We start from the raw sequence: 18,870 nt of genomic DNA, 5'->3' as shown, positions 1-18,870 counted from the left end.
TGGACTCTTGCACAGGTGACACCAGGTTTTAAGACTGAATGTTTCCAGAGATAGGAGGATACACTACCACCCTGGGTCTAGAAAGTAGCAGTATGGTAAGCTAGTCACCAATGAACCCAGGTCTGACGTGACAGTATTCAGATGCAGAGCCAGCAATACAGGAGGCAGAGGCAGTAGGAGCAGGAACTTGAGGCTAGCTTGGGCAAGACTGGCAACACACTAAAACCCTGTCTCAAAACTAAGGAAACCCACCTAATAGAAAGTATATAAACTCCAAGGACGATGAAATAGACCATACTCCTCAATAGAGGGGTCAAAGAACGTGAGAGTTTTAACCTGTCAGTCTTTCTTTTATCTACACACTATTTACATTTTTCTTACGTGCAATAATAAAATCAGGCTCTTTTAAGACCACCAAATGCTCATTTTGTTATGAGCATCATGCTTAAGTTAGCATCCAGGATAACCTTTATTTTTAAAATTTGAGACAGGGTGGTGCAGGCTGGCCTCGAACTCCTGGGTTCAGGGCTCTAGTGATCCACTGGCTTTAGTCTCCAAAGTAACTTGGAGCATTGCACTCAGCGTAGGGCAACTTGATTTCCTATTGCATGCTAGATGCCTTTACACACTGGCTGGTCTATAACACTACAAGAGTACTGTTTGCTTTTTACATTCAAAACAGAGTTTGATCCGTTAGTTGCCCTATAAAGTCATGTATAAAATAGGTAATCTCAGTTCATTCTCATTGTTATTTTATTTATTTATTTATTTTTGAGACACAGTTTCTCTGTGTATGCCTGGCTGTCCTGGAACTCACTCCCAAGAGCAGGCTGGCCTGGAACTTAAAGATCTACCTGCCTCTGCCTCTCAGAGCTGGATTAAAGTGGTGTGCCACCACTGCCTGGCTCATTCTTATTTTTCAGAAGACATTTTTGAAAGGTTAGTGAGCAAAAGTAAAATCAGTATTTGAGGCTAAATTATTTTACTTCAAATTCAGCATGGTTTACATCTCAAATTCAGGATGGGACTCACAGTATGTTACAGGAAGGTGAGTTATGTTGACAAAGTCTATACTAAGGTGTTGGCTGTGGAAAAGAACAGATGCAGCTCACAGCTTGAATTATGGAGTTTGGTGATTGTTCAAATTTGGGAAGGGCAGAGAAAACAGAGTCAAGGATAATTTTCAGGCTTGGGAAGCAAGCTCAGAGCCTCATAGGAGTCTAAGAGAGGATGGAATAGGCAAGTGAGGAATTTATATCCATAAATGGGTCAACTAGGAAAAATTCTAGATCTGTCTGTTGGGGAAGAAACACCAGAGATAAAATATCTCAAAATAGGAATCTAGGTTTATGCTTTCAGATGTTTCAATCCAAGTTCTGATGGCTCCATGCTTTGTGCCTGAGGTTATGACAATGGGACCATGTAGCAAAAGAGCTGCTTGCCTCATGAAAGCCAGAAAGCAGGGAGGGAGAGGTACATTTCCAGTGAATTACTTCTCCCAGCTAGGACCCACCTCTTAGCGTATGCAGCTAATTCAGATATAAATTCATCAGTGGAACATTACCCCCCCTCCCCAATCCAATTATTTCTCAGTATTGACACCAGCTGGATCCAGCCCTTCAATATATGAGCCTCTGTGGAGAGACATTTCTGGAGGGATGGTTTCTTCCTGCGCCAGGTCGTTGATCAGACCAAATGGAATGTTAGGTGCCCATCTAGGTCAGAGATTTAATTCTCTTGGCCAGAAAGAACTAATTGTTCCTCAGCTCTTATTGCGGTTGCCTCACTGTGATGAAATACCTGGACAAAAACAATTCAAGGAGGGAAGGAAGGGATTATTTCGGCTCAAAATTCTCCTCATCCTGGGTCACGTGGTATTCAGTCTTGCCGGAATGAATGCTGCCTGCCGCTGGGGTCCTTTTCCATCCAGTATAAGACAGGAATAACACCGCCTGCAGTGGTCAAGCCTTATCATCTCACTAGGGGAATCACGTCTATTCCCCACCATAGGCATGCTCAGGGGTTCTAGATCGTGTCAAGATGACACCACGAACCGGCACATTTTCCTAGTGCTGAAGTCACCTTGTTTGAACTGCATGTGTGCTAAGCCACCAGGGATCTCTCAAACTGCCATATTACATGATCCTATCTTTAAAGCTCGAGCCACACCTATTTTCTTCATAAACTCTACACTCCAAAATGAAAACAAGATGTAAATTATCTTAAGTATCAGCATCATGAAGTTGCACAGAGCAGCCAGTGAGCGTTTGGGTATTTAATATTTAATGTGTTGCTTTTCCTTAGTACCTGAAGCGGGCCTTGAATTTCTGATCCTTATCTCCAAGCGCTATTACCACAGGCATGCACTACCATGTCCGGCTCATTTATGATATATTGATATGTTATTCATTAGTAAACACAAGCTTTGGGATAAATTAATGGATGAATTTGAGACAAGGGTCTCGTGCGGCTCAGGCTGGCCTTCGACAAAGTAGTATCAGATAACTTTGAATTCATGATTGTTTCCCTCTCCTACTTGGGATTATAGGAAGTGTGCTGCCACACCTGGTTCAGTTTTAAAGCAGGTTCTGTGTCTGTGCCCCCCACCCCCACGCTCCCAGAGCCTTGTTTGGTGGTATACAGCATGTGTAAAGTTGACAGAAAGGAGGACCTAACACGTTTTCTGAGATCAGGAAGTTCTTGAAGTGTGATTTTAGGAAACAAAACAAAACAAAACTGGGTGTTGGAAACCGAAAGAACATGTTTAAGAGTTTAGGTGACTGGGAACCACCTTTCCCCAGCTTGCGGTCCCTAAAAGGCCCTCGTGTCATAATTGCTCCGGGCCAGCCGGCTCGCGCTGGGCCCACATGCCTCTTCTGTGGCCTGCCATTGGCCCGGGGCGACCTCCACGTCTCTTCCGCGCACGAGGAGCCTCGCACCCGGGGCGCCACGAACCTAACAGACGCCCAGCCCGCAGCCTGGCCGCCCGTCTGGGCCGCACCCAACAGTCGCGCCGGGGGCAGGTCGCCGCAGCGCGAGGGCCTGGGATGCGGAGGCGCTGAGAGTCGTGGTCCCTAGGGTTCGGAAGATCTGGAAAATGTCTTCGGGGCATGCGCCACAGCGGCCGTTAAGTGACCCAAAACCGAAGCGGTGGACTCGGCAGCCCGGAAGGATGGGGCCCGAGCATGGCCGGGCTTCGCACGCCCAGCGAGGACCCTGAGGGCGCAGAGCGCAGGCGCGAGGCGCTGGGGCAGCCAGCGTCCAGGTGCGGAGGGTTCCCCCAGGTGCGGAGAACGGGGATGGAGCAGCGCGGCTGCGCGGGCGTCAGGGGCGGGGCCCGCAGCTTCACGGGACTGGGCGGTGCTTTGTCTGATCAGTTTGCTTTCTAGGGTGGATTTGCTTCTTATCCCCTGGGTGAGTGATGCAGGGGGTAGACGCGGGCTAGATATGGGACACTGACACCACCCCTAACCCCCAGCTGAAGTTCATAATACAAGCCAGGAAATCTCTGAAAAGCTGGTGGCTGCTGCTTGCCTACTTCAAATTAAGTTCTAGTTGATGGGAACATGTGTAGTAGGATACCAACATTCAAGTCCCAGAGTGAATTGGATCAGTGCTGTAGTATTACTGGCTTATTAGGGCACCAACGCCCCCAAGTTTATTTGATGATGTTTGAGAAGTTACTGAAAGCAGTATGGATGAGGCTGAGAATTCGAGGATGACCTTGAACTTCTGTGTGCTTTGTTACTCTCATGTGCCACCGGGTCTGGTTTTATGCGGAGTTGGGGATATACTTCATGCTTGCTAGGTAAGCATGATACCACCTGAGCAGCATCCACCACCCGAGGTTAAGGACCTTAGCAATACTTTGTATCACACTGAATTAACTGTGAAGGGCAAAACAAGAGTTGGAACTTTCAGAACCCAGTGTCAGTATCTCAGTACTTACTGGATGAATTCTGTGGGCAAGTGGTAACAGGTGAGAAGTAGGCAGAACACCTACCCCTTTTCATCTGGGCCATCATTTCTTCTAGGCGTCTCGTGTGAAAAGGGATTATTTGGCATTTACAGCTGAGTTGCCGCTGATTGTGATACAGAGCTTGGAGGATAAATCTGCATTTTTATTGTTACTATTTTTGTCACAACGGAAGTTGGAAACAAAATGGAAGTGGCAGGAAAGAACATACCGGTAAATGCGACCCTTCTTACTCACCTACGTGGGTCTCAGAGGGGTACTGTGCAGAAATGACAAACCATCCTATTTAGGCCCTTGCCTCTCCCTGGGGTGTTGAACTAAAGACTGACATCAGTGTATTGCTGGGGATGGAAGCCAGGACCTCTCTCATGCAAGACAAGTGGTCGCCCAGTAACTTACATCTCAGCCATACTTGTCTTCCTCTTTTATTGGCTATCATAACTCTAGATACAAGTTTAGTCTTGGTTTACTCCTTTATGGTACTGTAGGAGCAGTTGGCACAGCTGTTACAGATACAGCTCACATTTCTTTTTCTCTTGGATCTGCTAAGAAGGGCTATTCTGATTTAGGATTGTTCGAGTAAGAGTACTGTAGTAGGGTTTAACTCAGTGCGAGGACAGCAGAGAATGGAGATGTCTGTATATATAGAGATGTGTGCTAAGAGTAGGGTATGGGAAGATAGGGTAAGTGCTTAGGAAATCAAAAGTAAACATCCATTCAGAATCCAAACGATAGATGGTGAGGGTGGTCAGAAATCAAGGGTAGGAAATTCACTTTAAGCTGAATTAGCAGAATTCTTGCTAAAACTGGCCTGTGCTGTCCAAAGACTGGGATTCAGACAAACTCACAATCAAAGTCTCCTGGAGAGTGGCCTTAGAGAAGTTCCAGTAAAGGTTGGGAGCTGAGGGCTCTGTTGTTTGCCCAGCGTTTCCTAGCCTCCCATCTGGACCACAGTCTTTGGCAGTTCTGTAAAACAACCCCTGAAGTTTAGCTACAGGAAGCATAAAGCCCAGTTATGGCATACTGAAAAGAGGTGGTGTGGAGGGGGTGTGGTGTGGAGGGGGTGGGGTGTGGTGTGGAGGGGGTGGGGTGTGGTGTGGAGGGGGTGGGGTGTGGTGTGGAGGGGGGTGGGGTGTGGTGTGGAGGGGATGGGGTGTGGTGTGGAGGGGTTGTGGTGTGGAGGGGGTGGTAGAGAGGAGGGGTGAGGAGCGGAGGGAGTGGTAGACTGGAGAGGGTGTGGGGTGGAGGGGTGGAGGGAATGGTAGAGTGGAGGGGGTATGGAATGGAGGGGTGGTAGAGTGAAGGGGTGGAGGGGCTGTGGGGTGGAGGGGGTGTGGAGTGGAGGGGTGGTAGAGTGGAGGGGTGGAGGGGGTGTGGGGTGGAGGGTGGAGGGGTGGTAGAGTGGAGGGGTAAATGGTGGAGGGGGTGAGGGGTGGAGGGGGTGAGGGGTGGAGGGGTTGTGGGGTGGAGGGGGTATGGAGTGGAGGGGTAAGGGGTGGAGGGGGTGTGGAGTGGAGGGGTGGTAGAGTGGAGGGGTGGAGGGGTGTGGGGTGGAGAGGGTGTGGGGTGGAGGGTGGAGGGGTGGTAGAGTGGAGGGGTAAGGGGTGGAGGGGTAAGGGGTGGAGGGGGTGAGGGGTGGAGGGGGTGAGGGGTGGAGGGGGTGAGGGGTGGAGGGGTGAGGGGGTGAGGGGGTGAGGGGTGGAGGGGGTGTGGGGTGGAGGGGGTGAGGGGGTGTGGGGTGAGGGGTGAGGGGTGGAGGGGGTGTGGGGTGGAGGGGTGTGGGGTGGAGGGGTGTGGGGTGGAGGGGGTGTGGGGTGGAGGGTGGAGGGGGTGAGGGGTGGAGGGGATGTGGGGTGGAGGGGGTGAGGGGTGGAGGGGGTGTGGGGTGGAGGGGTGTGGGGTGGAGGGGTGTGGGGTGGAGGGGTGTGGGGTGGAGGGAGTTGCTGCCTGGTGACTTTAGGTTTGAGCTGTATGGAGACTGTTATTGCCTCAGTTGATTGGAGAGAAGAAATCTTTTTGTTTTCTGCTTAAATGTCTAAAGTCATGCATGATTGAGAACTTGTTGTTTCAAATCTTTCAGTGCAATAGTGTGGTTGGTGGTAATTTTGAAGAAGTTTGTCCAGAGAAGGTAATTAGGTTTAAACCACCACTATACAAACAACGGTACCAGTTTGTTAGAGATTTAGTGGATCGTCATGAACCCAAGAAGGTAATTATCTTTTTTATTTTTTAAAAAACTGTTAATATTGCCCTACTAAAGTGGTTTATCAAATATACTAGTAAGGCCAGACCTCCACCTCCTACCCCAGTGTCAGGGATTGCAAACAGGCTGTGGCATGCTGGGCCAGCACTTTCCTGCTAAGCTACATCCCCTGCCGGGAAAAGACTGATGTGGTGGTGGACAGAGTGTGGCAAATTGTAATACAAGTATAGAACTTCAAAACAGAAAAGATACGGTTGTGTATGTTGCCTAGTCTGACTTTTAACTCATACACTCAAGTGATCCTCCTGCGGCAGCTCTTGAAGCAGAGACTGTAGGTTTGCCCAGCTGAAGAAACTTCACAGTGATGATTGCAATAGGGAGAAGACCTTAAGGGAAATGGCAACATGTGTTTCAGAGTTAAGTAGTCCCCCCCCTTTCCTTTTTTTCTAACCATGGAGAAGTAAACAAAGTCACAAATTGGGAAAATCCTTTATGATAATCCCAAGAAGGGCCAGCAGCATTTTTAACATTGATGGCAGCTTAATTATAGTGAGGGAAGTTTATTTTTGGATTCAGGGTCTTAGAGCTCAAGCTGGTCTCCATCTGCACTCTGCCTCTCCATCCCAAGTTTGGGATTGTGTTTGACACTATACCTGCTGAACCGCCGGCCCCCCCCCCCCCGCCCCCAATCTGTTTTTAAATATAAGATCTGGCTATGTTGTCCTGGCTGGTCTCAAATTCTCCTGTTCTAGTGATTTCTTTTTCTTTCCTTCCTTCCTTTTTCTTCTCCTTCCTTCCTCCCCCCCCCCTTTTTTTTTCAAGACAGGGTTTCTCTCTGTGACCCTGGCTATCCTAAAAATTCCCTCTGTAGACCAGGCTGGCCTTGAACCCAGAGATCTGCCTGCCTCTATTTTCCAAGTGCTGGAATTTAAGGCGTGACTACCACGCTCATGTGTTCATGTGTGGCCTTGAGTGATTCTTGCTTTCCATTTTAGCCTTCTTTCTTTTCCCTGACAAAGTGGGGACCACAGGTATTTCCCAGCCTGGCTGGGAAGGATCATTGAGGAAAAGCTATTTCATCAGTTTGGGGAGACAGTTCAGTGGCATGGGGGTGGGCTGGGGGAGGAGCTTGAGGAAACTGGTTAAAGGAAATTTTGGGAACAAATAGAAAATGTCCACATTGAGGCAGGGAATGGAAACACGAAGTCTGAGCTAAGCCTTAATGGAGGAAGGCCTTTGCAGGGACCCCTTTCCTGGAACATGAAACATAGTGAGTCCCTTTAGCCCTGCACAGGGGGCACAGAGCTGGGGTGGAAGTCACCTTGCTAGCAGGCGAAGTGTGTGTGTGTGTGTGTGTGTGTGTGTGTGTGTGTGTGTGGCTCGACCAGCCAGCAGAGACGCTCATTGCCAAATCTCATGACCTGAGTTCAGTCCCATGATCCACCTGGTGGAAGCCAAGAGAATTGACTCCCACAAGCTCCCTGATTGCCACCCATGTGCTCTGGTAAGCAAGGGAAAACACAACAGCACAAAAAAGGAATTCTTCTTTACTATTTTTTTTCTTTAAAAAAAGATTTATTTGTAGCTGGGTGTGGTGGCACATGCCTTTGATCCCTGAGTTCCATGCCATCCTTGTCTACAGAGTGAATTTTGGGACAGCTAGGGCTACACAGAGAAACCCTGTCTGAACAACTGAAAAATCTATTTCTCTGTCCCCCTGTCTCATTCTTTCTCTGTCTCTCTCTGTCTCTGTCTCTCTCTGTCTCTCTGTCTCTCTCTGTCTCTCTGTCTCTCTCTCTTTCTCTCTCTGCCAGTGTGATGCCAGAGGAGATCAGATTGTCTGGAACTGGAGTTACAGGCAGTGTTTGCTATCTGATGTGGATGGATACTGGGAACTGAAACTGGTTTCTCTGAAAGAGCAGCCAGCAGTCTTATATTTTTGGTTGTGAGCCTAGCCTTTAACGGCTGAGCCATCTCTCCAGCCCCAGCAGCCAGCATTCTTAACTTCTGAACCACTTCTCTGGACCCTTTCACTAACATTTAAATGTGAGAGAAATCTTGATTTTTTTTTTTTTTTCTAGCTGGTTTTAATGCTACAGATTCCACATTTCAGGAATGTTCAGTTGTAATATCAGGTGGTATTGTGGTCAGAAGTACTGTGGTTCTTTTCATACTAGATGAGTAAATGGGCCAGGATGGCACATGTATCTAACCCTAGGTGAACTTTGCAGAGGCAGGAGGATTGCTTAAGCTCTGGAGTTTGATGTCAGCCTTCGCTACATAGTGGGAGTCTAACTTAAAAGCAAAAACTGACCAAACAAACAAACAAACAAAACAGTGGCACCTCAAGTGATAATGGGCCTGTCCATCAGCTTTGGGGCAAAGTCATAGTTTCATAGACTAAAGTACCTAGTTATTATGCTAGTGGGCTTGGCATGGCAGGAGATTCTGGTAAGGTGGTTCTTTCTCTGCTCAGTGGTGAGGACTGGGTTAAGAGGACTTCTCTTACTGGCTTCCTTTAATTGCTTCAGCTATTTTGCAAATGTTCACACACCTGTCTTAGTAGCCTTTTAAGCAAATCTGTTCGCTTGAAGGGTCTGAAGTGTCCCCGTCCTCTGCCCCCCTCGCTTTTGGCAGCTCAATATGGAATTTCATATGGCTCAATATGACTGTTTTCCTAAATAATTTGAGATTGAGGGCTGGGGATATAGCTGAGTTGGTAGAATGCTTGTCTAGCATGCACAAAGCCCCGAGTTTGACCTCTTGTAAAATGGCACAGTGGTGCGTACTGTAATCCCAGAATTCTTAGTACTCAGGATGTGGTTTGGCTACATATCAAGTTTGAGGCCAGCCTAGGCCACAGGAGACCCCGTCTCAATAAGTAGATTAATGCATAAACTTAAAAAAAGATTAAGAAATTAAGTTACTCTGTGAGAAGGGAATGGAAGCAGAGTTTTAGCAAGCTTTGTTTCTGAAGCATAATGCTAAAACTCCAACCCCTGCTGGGCATGGTGTCACAGACTTGTGCTCTCAACATACTCAGGCAGAGGAAGGAGTGGAGAGTAACAGAGAAAGACACCCAGTGTTGACCTTTTCTGAGCCTCCACCCACACGTGCGTGCATGGGTGCATGTTTTTTGAGATAGGTTTCTCATGGAACTTGGATCTCTCAGATTTGGCTAGGCTGCAAGTAGGATTACAGGTACCTTCTGCTTCATAATGACTTTCTGACTTTATATATGGGTGGTCCTCATTCTTGCACTTCAGTAACTGGACCATCTTCCTAGACACCCTCTTGATTTATTTTTTGAGACAGGGTTTCTCTGTGTAACAATCCTGGCTGATATGAAACTCACTTTGTAGACCAGGCTGGCCTTGAACTCAGAGAAACCCTCCTTCCTCTGCCTGAGTATGTTGAGCTCTGCCTGGGATCAAAGGCATGCATCACCACTGCCTGGTCCCTCTAGTTTACTTTTCTGGCTCTGAATGTTTTACAAATGACATTGTCTTTATTTATAGGTTGCAGACCTGGGATGTGGCGATACCAAGCTCCTAAAGCTGCTAAAAATCTACCCATGCATTCAACTGCTTGTTGGGGTAGATATCAATGAAGAAAAATTACATTCAAATGGGTAATGCTTCCAGTGCTGTGGTTTGGATGTGTTTCATCTCCTAAAGGTGCTTCTGTTGGAAGCCTGGTCCCCAGAGTGGTGGTGGAGCTCTTGAGAGGTGGGGTATAGTCATAGGTCATGGGGTTCTTCCCTAAGAAATAGATTCTCCCTCTTTTATGAGAGAAGATATTATGACATAGCGTAGGCATCCTCATCTTCAATTTGCAGGGTGCCACCACACCTGGCTTTATTACCTATCTTTTCAGCTGTGGGTTAAGTCTCATGACTGCATCAGCTCCGAGGGAGGGTTTTAGCTCATGTTTAGTACCTCCACACCACATTTGCCTTTCTGCTTCTCTGATGCATGTTAGATTTCTAGATCCTTTTGAAACCTGCTCTTCTAAAGAGCTGAAATATCTCTCTTCCAAAGAGAGGCAGAGTCTGAGAATGAGAACAATATGGAAAGTTTAAAATCATATACTTAGTGGCCCAACTTCCTACTGTGGAAGGAAGCTGCCCTGTGGCTTAGAGTTTAGTACAAGAAGAGAAAAACCAGCTGAGTAGGACTCACATCAGTGTAGTCAAAAGGTGATGATCAGAGGACCCGGGTTCTACAGCTGTGAGAGCTCCTTCTCCTTTTACTTTTGTGGTTCTGGGAATTACAGTTGTAAATCTATACACACCAAAGCAGGACTTTGGGTTTCAGGGCCTCTCCTCATACAGCTAGATATGACCTCTGCCCCTGAGCCATATCCCCAGCCCTGATTGCTGAGTCGGTTGTTTGCAATTGTTGCTGACTGATGACTCTCTTGCAGGCATCACTTGTCTCCCTATTTGGGGGAATTTGTAAAACCCCGAGATCTAGATTTGACTGTCACCTTGTATCATGGCTCTGTTGTGGAGAGAGACTCTCGCTTGCTTGGATTCGACTTGATAACATGCATTGAATTGTAAGTCTGAAAGTTGTATCAGCTGTCCATTTTGAAAAATATGAAGGGATTAACCTCAGTAATGAATGTGATTATTTGTAAGTAGTATACTCATCAGTTGGGAGTATCTTTTTCCTTTTATTGTTTTACTTGAGAATTCCAAATATGAAGATAATTCCAAAAACACATTTACATACTCATTACATAGTCACTGGTTAATGCTTCCCTTCTATTCCTTATCATATTAAATATGCATTCTCTTTCTCTACACTGCTTTCCCCTTTTGAAATAAGAAGGTTATATCTATAGGCCTTTGTTCCTGTTTAAAACTTTCATTTGTGGGGCTGGAGAGACGTCTCAGTGGCTAAGAACACTTGTTCTTGCAGAAGATATGGGTTCAATTCCCAGCCCACATTGTAGCTAACATCCCTCTATAACTCTATTGCATGGGCACCAACTCCCTCTTTTGAATTCCCAGTGCAGATGGTTTGCAAACAAAACAGTCACACACATAAAAATAAAGAAATTAATTTATTTCTTTTTTTATAATGTATTTCGTTTTTAGACATTCACTTTTATGTGTGTCTTTGCCTGAATGCATGTCTCTGTGCCATGTGTGTGTGCAGTGCCTGAGGAGGTTAAAGAGGGATTGAATTCCTTGGGACTGGAATCACAGACAGGTAACAGTTGTGAGCCACCATATGGGCACTGGGAATCAAACTGATCCTCTGGAAGAGCAGCCAGTGCTCTTAACCACTGAACTATCTCTCCAGCTCCTTTCACCACCTTCTTCTCCTTCTCTCCCCTTCCCCTCCCCCGCTCCACCCAGGATGGCCTGGAACTTGCTGTATATAATCTTGAATTTCTCCTCCTCCTTGCCCCTAACTCCCAAGTGCTGGATTAGTGGTGTTACCACCATGATCAATTTTATGTGGCATTGAGGATTGAAATCAGTGTTTTGTGTCCTTCAGGGTTTCTGTTGCCTTTGATTTGTACTCTTATTCCACTGGGATCAGACAGGACAGGGAAACATTTCAGTTTTTCTATATTTGTGAGATGTGCTTCATGTCCTAATATATGATCTACTTTAGGGAACGTTCTATGGGCTTCTGGGAAGGAGGTGTATGCTGACGTATTTGGATGGAATAGTCTACAAATTGTTAAGTCATTTTGAGCTATGAGTAATTTAATTCATTTGTTTCTTTTGTTGGGATGGTCTGTCATTTGGTAAGAGTTGGGTATTGATGATACTTATGTTGTGCTGGGGTTAATCTGTGATGTCACATTTAGTAGTATTTGGCAATGCCTTTAAAAAATAATTGTCTTATCTTTTGAGATGTTGTTCTCCCCCCCCACTCCAAGCCCTCCCACGTGTAGCGAGATATTCACTTTGTCTGTACCTGTGGCACTGACCACGCCCACTGGGGGTGGGGACAGGGGTGGACATGAAACTAGGGGAAACTGGGGCCTGGGGAAGGCCTCCCCCCCCATAGTGCTCTCTTGTTTGCTGGACTGGATGGGGACAGAGAACATCCAGAGGCATCCTTGGGACCAGGAACCTGCTGGTGTTTATCTGTCTCTGTTGAAGTTATTTCTCCCTGAATAAACATCTATTCAGCCTGTTTTTTTCCAGTCCTTATTAAACCACGATACCCATGAATCGTATTTGTTTGAGGTGTTGGATCTTATGATACAGGGCATTGCCCCTGAGCCCCAGCTCAAGTCCTCCACACTTTTGTTATCACTTGAGTTACAGATGTACAGACCCTTCGTGGGATTGGGTACAAAGCACCGTTCTGTTCAACCAGGCTCACTAATTCTATACCTTTGGTTCCATTTACTTAGGCTTTGCTTCTCTGTGTAACTTCCTATATGCATTTTTTCATAGGATCCACTTGAGAATACATTGAACACAATGGCCCGTTACCCATAAATACCTGTATTTTAAAGATATTTCCCTAAACATTTTTATTAGATTGTGTGTGTGTTCCTGAACTCATATTTTTAGGCTTGAAGGCGAGCACCTTTAACCTATTAGCCACATTGCAGGCCCTTCAACATTTTTTCTAAGATGGAATGATTTGAGCCAATCAGATGGCTCAGCAGAAAAAGGCAGTTGGCTATGTCAGTCTACAGACCTGTGTTCAATTTCCAGAACTCTTGTAAAGACAGAAGGAGAGAACTGGTTTTCAGTGTTGTACTCTGGTCTCCATTTATGGCACACGTATATCTTCCTCACACACACACACACACACACACACACACACACACACACACTAATAATAATAATAATAAAAATTAAAAAAAATAAGATTGTGTGCTTCCTCTTATGTAGCCATAGTATGCTGTTCTATAGTAGTCTATATCCAACATTCACAACTCAGTTGTTCTAGTGATATCTTTTATAGCTATTTTCAAATAAAGTTATTTAAAATGTGGATTTTGTTTTTTTTTTTTTTTTGGCACTTTTTGAGACAGGGTCTCTTTATGTACCCCTGGCTGTCCTGGAGCTCACAGAGATCTGCCTGCCTCTGTGCTGGGATTAAAGGTTTGCTCCGCTACATCCAGTCTGGGGATTTTAGTATGGATGTTGGGAACAGGTTTGTTTCATCTTTTTTTTTCGCCCTAGAATATCATCCCTTAATCTGGATTCACCTTAGTATTTCAATGCTAGATTTAGAGGATGCTTCTTTCTCTCTTCTCTCTCTCTCTCTCTCTTTCTTTCTTTTTGGTTTTTGTTTTTGGAGACAGGGTTTCTCTGTGGTTTTGGAGCCTGTCCTGAAACTAGGTCTTATAGACCAGGCTGGTCTTGAACTGCCCTGCCTGCCTCTGCCTCCGGAGTGCTGGGATCAAAGGCGTGTGCCACCACTGCTCAGTGTAGAGGATACTTTTTTTTTCTTTTCAGGATAGGGTATTGATCAAGTGCTTCATGCATGCTAAGTGGATGCTGTAGCTCTCATCTCTACCTGCTGTCTCAGGGAATACATTCATGCACTCGTGTGTGTGTGTGTGTGTGTGTGTGTGTGTGTGTGTGTGTGTGTGTACATGCACTCATGAACATAAATGCGTGGGTGCTGGAGACTAGAGTTTGATGTCCTCCTGTGTCTGCATTTTTTTCTTTTTCCTTTCCTTTGTTCCTTCCTTCTTCCTTCCTTCCTTCCTTCCTTCCTTCCTTTCTTTCTTTCTTTCTCTTTTTGAGATAGGATTTCTCTGTGTAGCCCTAGCTGTCCTTGAAACTCACTCTGTAGACCAGGCTGGCCTCGAACTCATAGAGATCTGTTTGCCTCTGACTCCCGAGTGCTGGGAATAAATGTGTGCCATCATGCCTGTTTTTGAGGTGGACTTTCAATGACCCTGAGTCTTGCTGGTTGGCTACACTCACTGGCCAACAAGCCCAAGAGATCTTTTGATCTTTGCCTCACCAGCATTGGGGTAGTAGATGTATGTTCCCATGCCAGATTTTTCCTGAGTACAGGGTATCTGAACTTCTAGCCCCAAGCTAGAAGAGGGCATCAGATCCCCTGGAGCTGGAGTTCAGGTGGTTGTGAGTCACCTAACATGGGTGCTGCAAACCAAACTTGGGTCCTCTGTGAGAGCAGTGTGTGCTCATAATTGTTGAGCTATCTCTGCAGTTGTCAGTCATCTTTGAAAAGAGCTCATAGAGGAAATGAATTTTGGGGGCATCAAATCAAGGGATGCATGTGCTCAGATACTTTTTTTATTTTTAAAGGAACATTGCTATGAGTTCTATAGAGGGCAACAGAGGGTCTTAGTTGATGGATCATCCTCGGCAATGATGGGAGTGGGAAGGATTCAAACATAAGAACAATTGCTCATGGGTTGTGGACTGTAGCATTATCAAAGAAAGGAGAAACCAACATCCAAGTAGGAATTATTTTTGCCAAGTCAATTAGGAAAATACATCCAAGTGAAGCCATGTTAATTCTATTGTTTTTTTTTTTTTTTTTTTATTAACCGCTTTAGAATAGAACATTTGAATTCAGATGATCTGGCCAGATTTCCTGAAGTGGTGTTTGGATACCTGTCACCATCCATGATCGTCATCAGCACACCAAATGCTGAATTCAACCCCCTGTTTCCCACAGTGACCCTGAGGGATGCAGATCATAAGTTTGAGTGGAGCAGGATGGAGTTTCAGACCTGGTAAGTTCAGAATGTTTGCTTGTTGTTTGTTCATTTGGTAGGAACCCTGTTGTAGGAAGTAAGCTTTGATCTGTCTGTCTTACCTCACCTGTTTGTTACTTGTTCCTGCAAGATCTCCACATGTGACTTATGATGTAGTCAGATCACAAGGAAAGCAGCACATTTGGGCATCAGGGGAAAATAGTGTGTGCTTACTGGGTGTGGGCTGTGAGGTGATGGCTTCTTGGCTCGCGTACTCTGCCCGTCCCATAGCCTCCCTTTCCTCTTCCCATGTTGACTTGGAGACTGAAAATGTGTTACTGACCCCCCACCCCGCACAGAAGTCAGGCATCCTGGTGATACGCTCGTGTTCAACTTTAGAATTTTTTTTTTTTAAATGAGGTTATGTCTCCTTATATAGCTCAAGCTAGCTTTAAACTTCTTACCCTTCTGCCTTATTTATGATAGGCACGTGCCTCTATGCTTGACTTAGAAATGTTTTGATTCATATATTTTCTGTGTTTCTGAAAACTGCTGACAAGAAGTCATTTATGAGTTTATGAAGCTGTTTAATCAAAACTGTATGTTCAGAGAGCTGATTTCTCTTTGTTTGATTTCAGGGCTTCACGAGTTGCAAACTGTTACAATTACTGTGTGGAGTTTACTGGGGTAGGGACACCACCAGCTGGATCCGAGCATGTTGGATATTGTACCCAGATAGGTGTCTTTAGGAAAAACAGTGGGAAGCTAGCTGAACCCTTTGTTTCACAGCAGCATGACCAGCATGTGTACAAAGCTGTGAGTATTCTATGGGAAGTAGCTGTCAGGGCTAGAAGTTCATGGGTCAGCATGATGGCTGGTGAGACAAGGACTCCTATTACAACTGTTGTTCTTTTGCTGCAGCTAATGCCTAAGAAACACAAACACAAGTCTCAGCGCCCACATGGAGTTTATTGAGAGAAGGGAGAGAAAGAGGGGGTAGCTGGTGGCCAACCAAAAGCAAGAGAGAGAGAGCGAGCGGGGGGGGGGGGCAGAGAGAGAGAGAGCGCAAGAGAACAAGAGAGAACAAGAGAGAGCAAGAGAGAGAAAACCAGAGAGAGGTGCTCTTGGCACACTTGCTTTAAAAGGGGGGCTTGGTCATGCGTAACTGAGTCCTCTGGCAGCCAGGTAAAGCTTGAGCCGCCAGGTAAGGGCCAGGTAAGGCTGACATAGCGATGACACAGCCATGAGCGTCCCGCCCATTGTTGGGGGCGGGGTCACCTGGCTGCTAGTTCCTAACAACCACCACCACCACCACCATCATCACCACCACCTCTACCATTACCACCACCACCACCACCACTACCATTACCACCACCATCACCACCACCACCATCACCACCATCATCACCACCACCCCACCATCACTACCACCACCACCACCACCACCATCACCACCACCATCACCACCACCACCACCATCACCACCACCATCACCACCACCACCACCATCACTACCACCCTATCATCACCACCACCACCACCACCATCACCACCACCATCACCATCACCACCTCCACCACCACCACCACCTCCACCACCACCACCACCACCACCACCACCACCACCATCACCACCACCACCACCTCCACCACCATCACCACCACCTCCACCATCACCATCACCACCACCACCATCACCACCACCACCACCACCACCACCACCATCACCACCACCACCACCATCACTACCACCCTACCATCACCACCATCACCACCACCACCACCACCACCACCACCACCACCATCACCACCACCACCATTACCACCACCACCATCACTACCACCCTACCATCACCACCATCACCACCACCACCATCACCACCACCATTACCATCACCACTCCTTCCTTTTGTCCTTCTTTATATTCCTCTCCCCTCCCCTGCTTCTTTCTTTTCCTTCCTTATCCCTATCCCCCTTCTCCCTTTTTTCTTTCTTTCTCTCTCCCCCCTCCTTCCTCCCTTCTCTTTTTCTTCATTACTAGTCTCAAAAGTAGAAAGGAGTTTTTTGTTTTTGTTTTCTTGCCTTTGTTTCTTCTCTCTTTCTGTGTCTTTCTTACAGGGTCTCACTATATAGCCCTGGCTGGCCTAGAACTTGCTATATAGACAAAGCTGGCTTTGAACTCACAAAGATCCCCCTGCCTCTACCTCCCAAGCACTAGGGTCAAAGGTGGCACTGCCACACTTTGCTAAGTGATCTAATTTTGAGGTTCACCATGGAAAGATGGTCCATGCTCCTTGAGTCCTGGCAGGCTTGGCCTATGGCATCCTTTCAGACTGCCTGGCCCCTTGGCATTATGTGACAAAGAACAGTTTGTTGGAGGTCGTCTTAGGGGTGTTTCAAAGTAGGACTTCTCCCTCCTTTGTAATCTCTTAGAATTGTCAGCAATAAAGGGAAAACTATTAGTATTTCCTCTCCAGCCTGTGATGCATGAACACACACACACACACACACACACACACACACACACACACACACACACACACCCCTCATTTTTCAAAAGAATACATTCTTCCCTTGATGGAATAATTTTCATTTATTTTTAATTTTCCTTTGGCCTGTATGTCATCTTGTTGCCTAGAGTGGTCTTGATCTCTTGGACCAGTAGTTCTCCTGCCTGAGCCTCTGAAGGAGCTGGGGCTAGAGGCATGTACCACTGACTCTAGATTGAGCCCTTTTTCTTTTTACACTAATTTCCATGTGATATCAAGTAGCAGAAAGACTGGTTTACGATTTTGACTAGGCTTTCAACCTCTGTTAACTCCAGTCCCTCCAGATCTAACGCCCTCTTCTGGCCTCAGTGGGTACGAGTCACACGTATGTTGCACAGATTTATGTGCAGACAAAACACTCATCGACACCAAATGATAAAAGGAATACTGGGTTAGTGCCTGTTGGGAGAAACATACCTGGGATATAGTTGCCATTAGAATCGGAAGCAAAACAGTTAGCTAGGCACATCTATTTGACTTCCAATAAAATTGAGGCGTTTACAATGAGTACATTCTCACACATGCAGGATGTACACATAGTTGTTCTGATGTAGCCGAATTGCTGAAGGTTTAAACGAGCTTCCTGTACTGTTTGGTTTTTCTTCCCTTCAGGTTTATACGACCTCTTACCCGAGTTTGCAGCAGGAAAAGGTGCTCAAGTTTGTACTGGTTGGGGAACTCCTGATACAAGTGGAACGCCTGAGGTTGAAACACCAACGGATGCTGAGGGACCAAGAGAAGGAATTGGACCCTAAGCCCTCGGACACAGACTTCTCCCAGGCCTCCCACCTACTGTTGGGAGAGGCCTTCACAGAGGCCGAAAAGGCCAGGATAGAAAATTCCCCCCAACCCTTCTGTGAAGGAGAGAAGTTTTGCATACCCCTGCGGAGACTGCTTGCTTATCCCAAGCTGCACCGCTTATGTGTTGCCGAGGAGAGGATGCGGTCCCTCATCGCTGACTCAGTGTGCTTAAGCAATGATGGTTCTGCGGTAGTGGTTGACCTGCACAATTCTTGGGATTATTGGCCTGAAGATAACTGAGTCATCTGACTTTCCCAAAGCTCAGAGTCTCGCTGATAGTTAAATTGGCTTAGAATACAAACTTCTTTGGTTTTGTGGTACTGGGAATTGAACTCGGGTCCTTGTGCATGGTAAGCAAGCACTCTGCCACTGAGCTACATCCTCAGCCCTAGGATTTAAACTTTGTACAGTCATAATTCAAGTAATATTTTGAAAATTTTAACGCAGATCGAGCCCTGAGCTCATTGACAGATCCGCCTGACATAGGCTGTTCTTCACCTGAGAAAGGGCTTAACTAAAGTAGTTGCTTTCCTCTAAAATTGGATTTTTTTTTTTTTAAATTTGGTGTTTACAAGAATGAAGAAATTGGATGTGGTAATATGTTAATTTTGTCCTCACCTATATTTTGGTGTTAGAGCCCTATGTTGAATGTGACATTAAAACATTTAAATGTAATCA

General features: G+C 46.2%; 1 protein-coding gene across 2 annotated transcripts; it reads left to right on the top strand.

Moving 5' to 3' along the window:
* The first annotated feature begins 2,855 nt into the window (after positions 1 to 2,855).
* Henmt1 (HEN methyltransferase 1) lies at positions 2,856 to 18,524 on the top strand. Of its 2 annotated transcripts, none has more exons than XM_051177699.1 (8): positions 2,856 to 3,265; positions 4,035 to 4,189; positions 6,057 to 6,185; positions 9,698 to 9,810; positions 10,605 to 10,739; positions 14,703 to 14,882; positions 15,482 to 15,530; positions 18,004 to 18,524. In XM_051177699.1, exons 2-8 carry the CDS (start codon positions 4,163 to 4,165, stop codon positions 18,430 to 18,432), a joined length of 1,062 nt encoding a protein of 353 aa, XP_051033656.1. In that variant the 5' UTR covers positions 2,856 to 3,265; positions 4,035 to 4,162; the 3' UTR covers positions 18,433 to 18,524. The 2 variants fall into 2 exon arrangements, with proteins under 2 accessions (XP_051033656.1, XP_051033655.1); XM_051177698.1 differs by having other exon boundaries at positions 2,859 to 3,265; positions 15,482 to 15,659.
* Positions 18,525 to 18,870: the final 346 nt, after the last annotated feature.

This window comes from Phodopus roborovskii, unplaced genomic scaffold, assembly GCF_943737965.1.
Source record: "Phodopus roborovskii unplaced genomic scaffold, PHOROB, whole genome shotgun sequence".
NCBI classification, from domain to species: Eukaryota; Metazoa; Chordata; class Mammalia; order Rodentia; family Cricetidae; genus Phodopus; species Phodopus roborovskii.
This window is presented reverse-complemented; position numbering and strand designations above follow the sequence as displayed.

Coding starts and splice junctions, on each gene's coding strand:
- Henmt1 (XM_051177698.1), top strand. CDS start 4,163: ATGGAAGTGGCAGGAAAGAACATACCG. Junction 4,190..6,056: donor TGGCAGGAAAGAACATACCG/GTAAATGCGACC, acceptor CAAATCTTTCAG/TGCAATAGTGTGGTTGGTGG. Junction 10,740..14,702: donor TTGATAACATGCATTGAATT/GTAAGTCTGAAA, acceptor TAACCGCTTTAG/AATAGAACATTTGAATTCAG.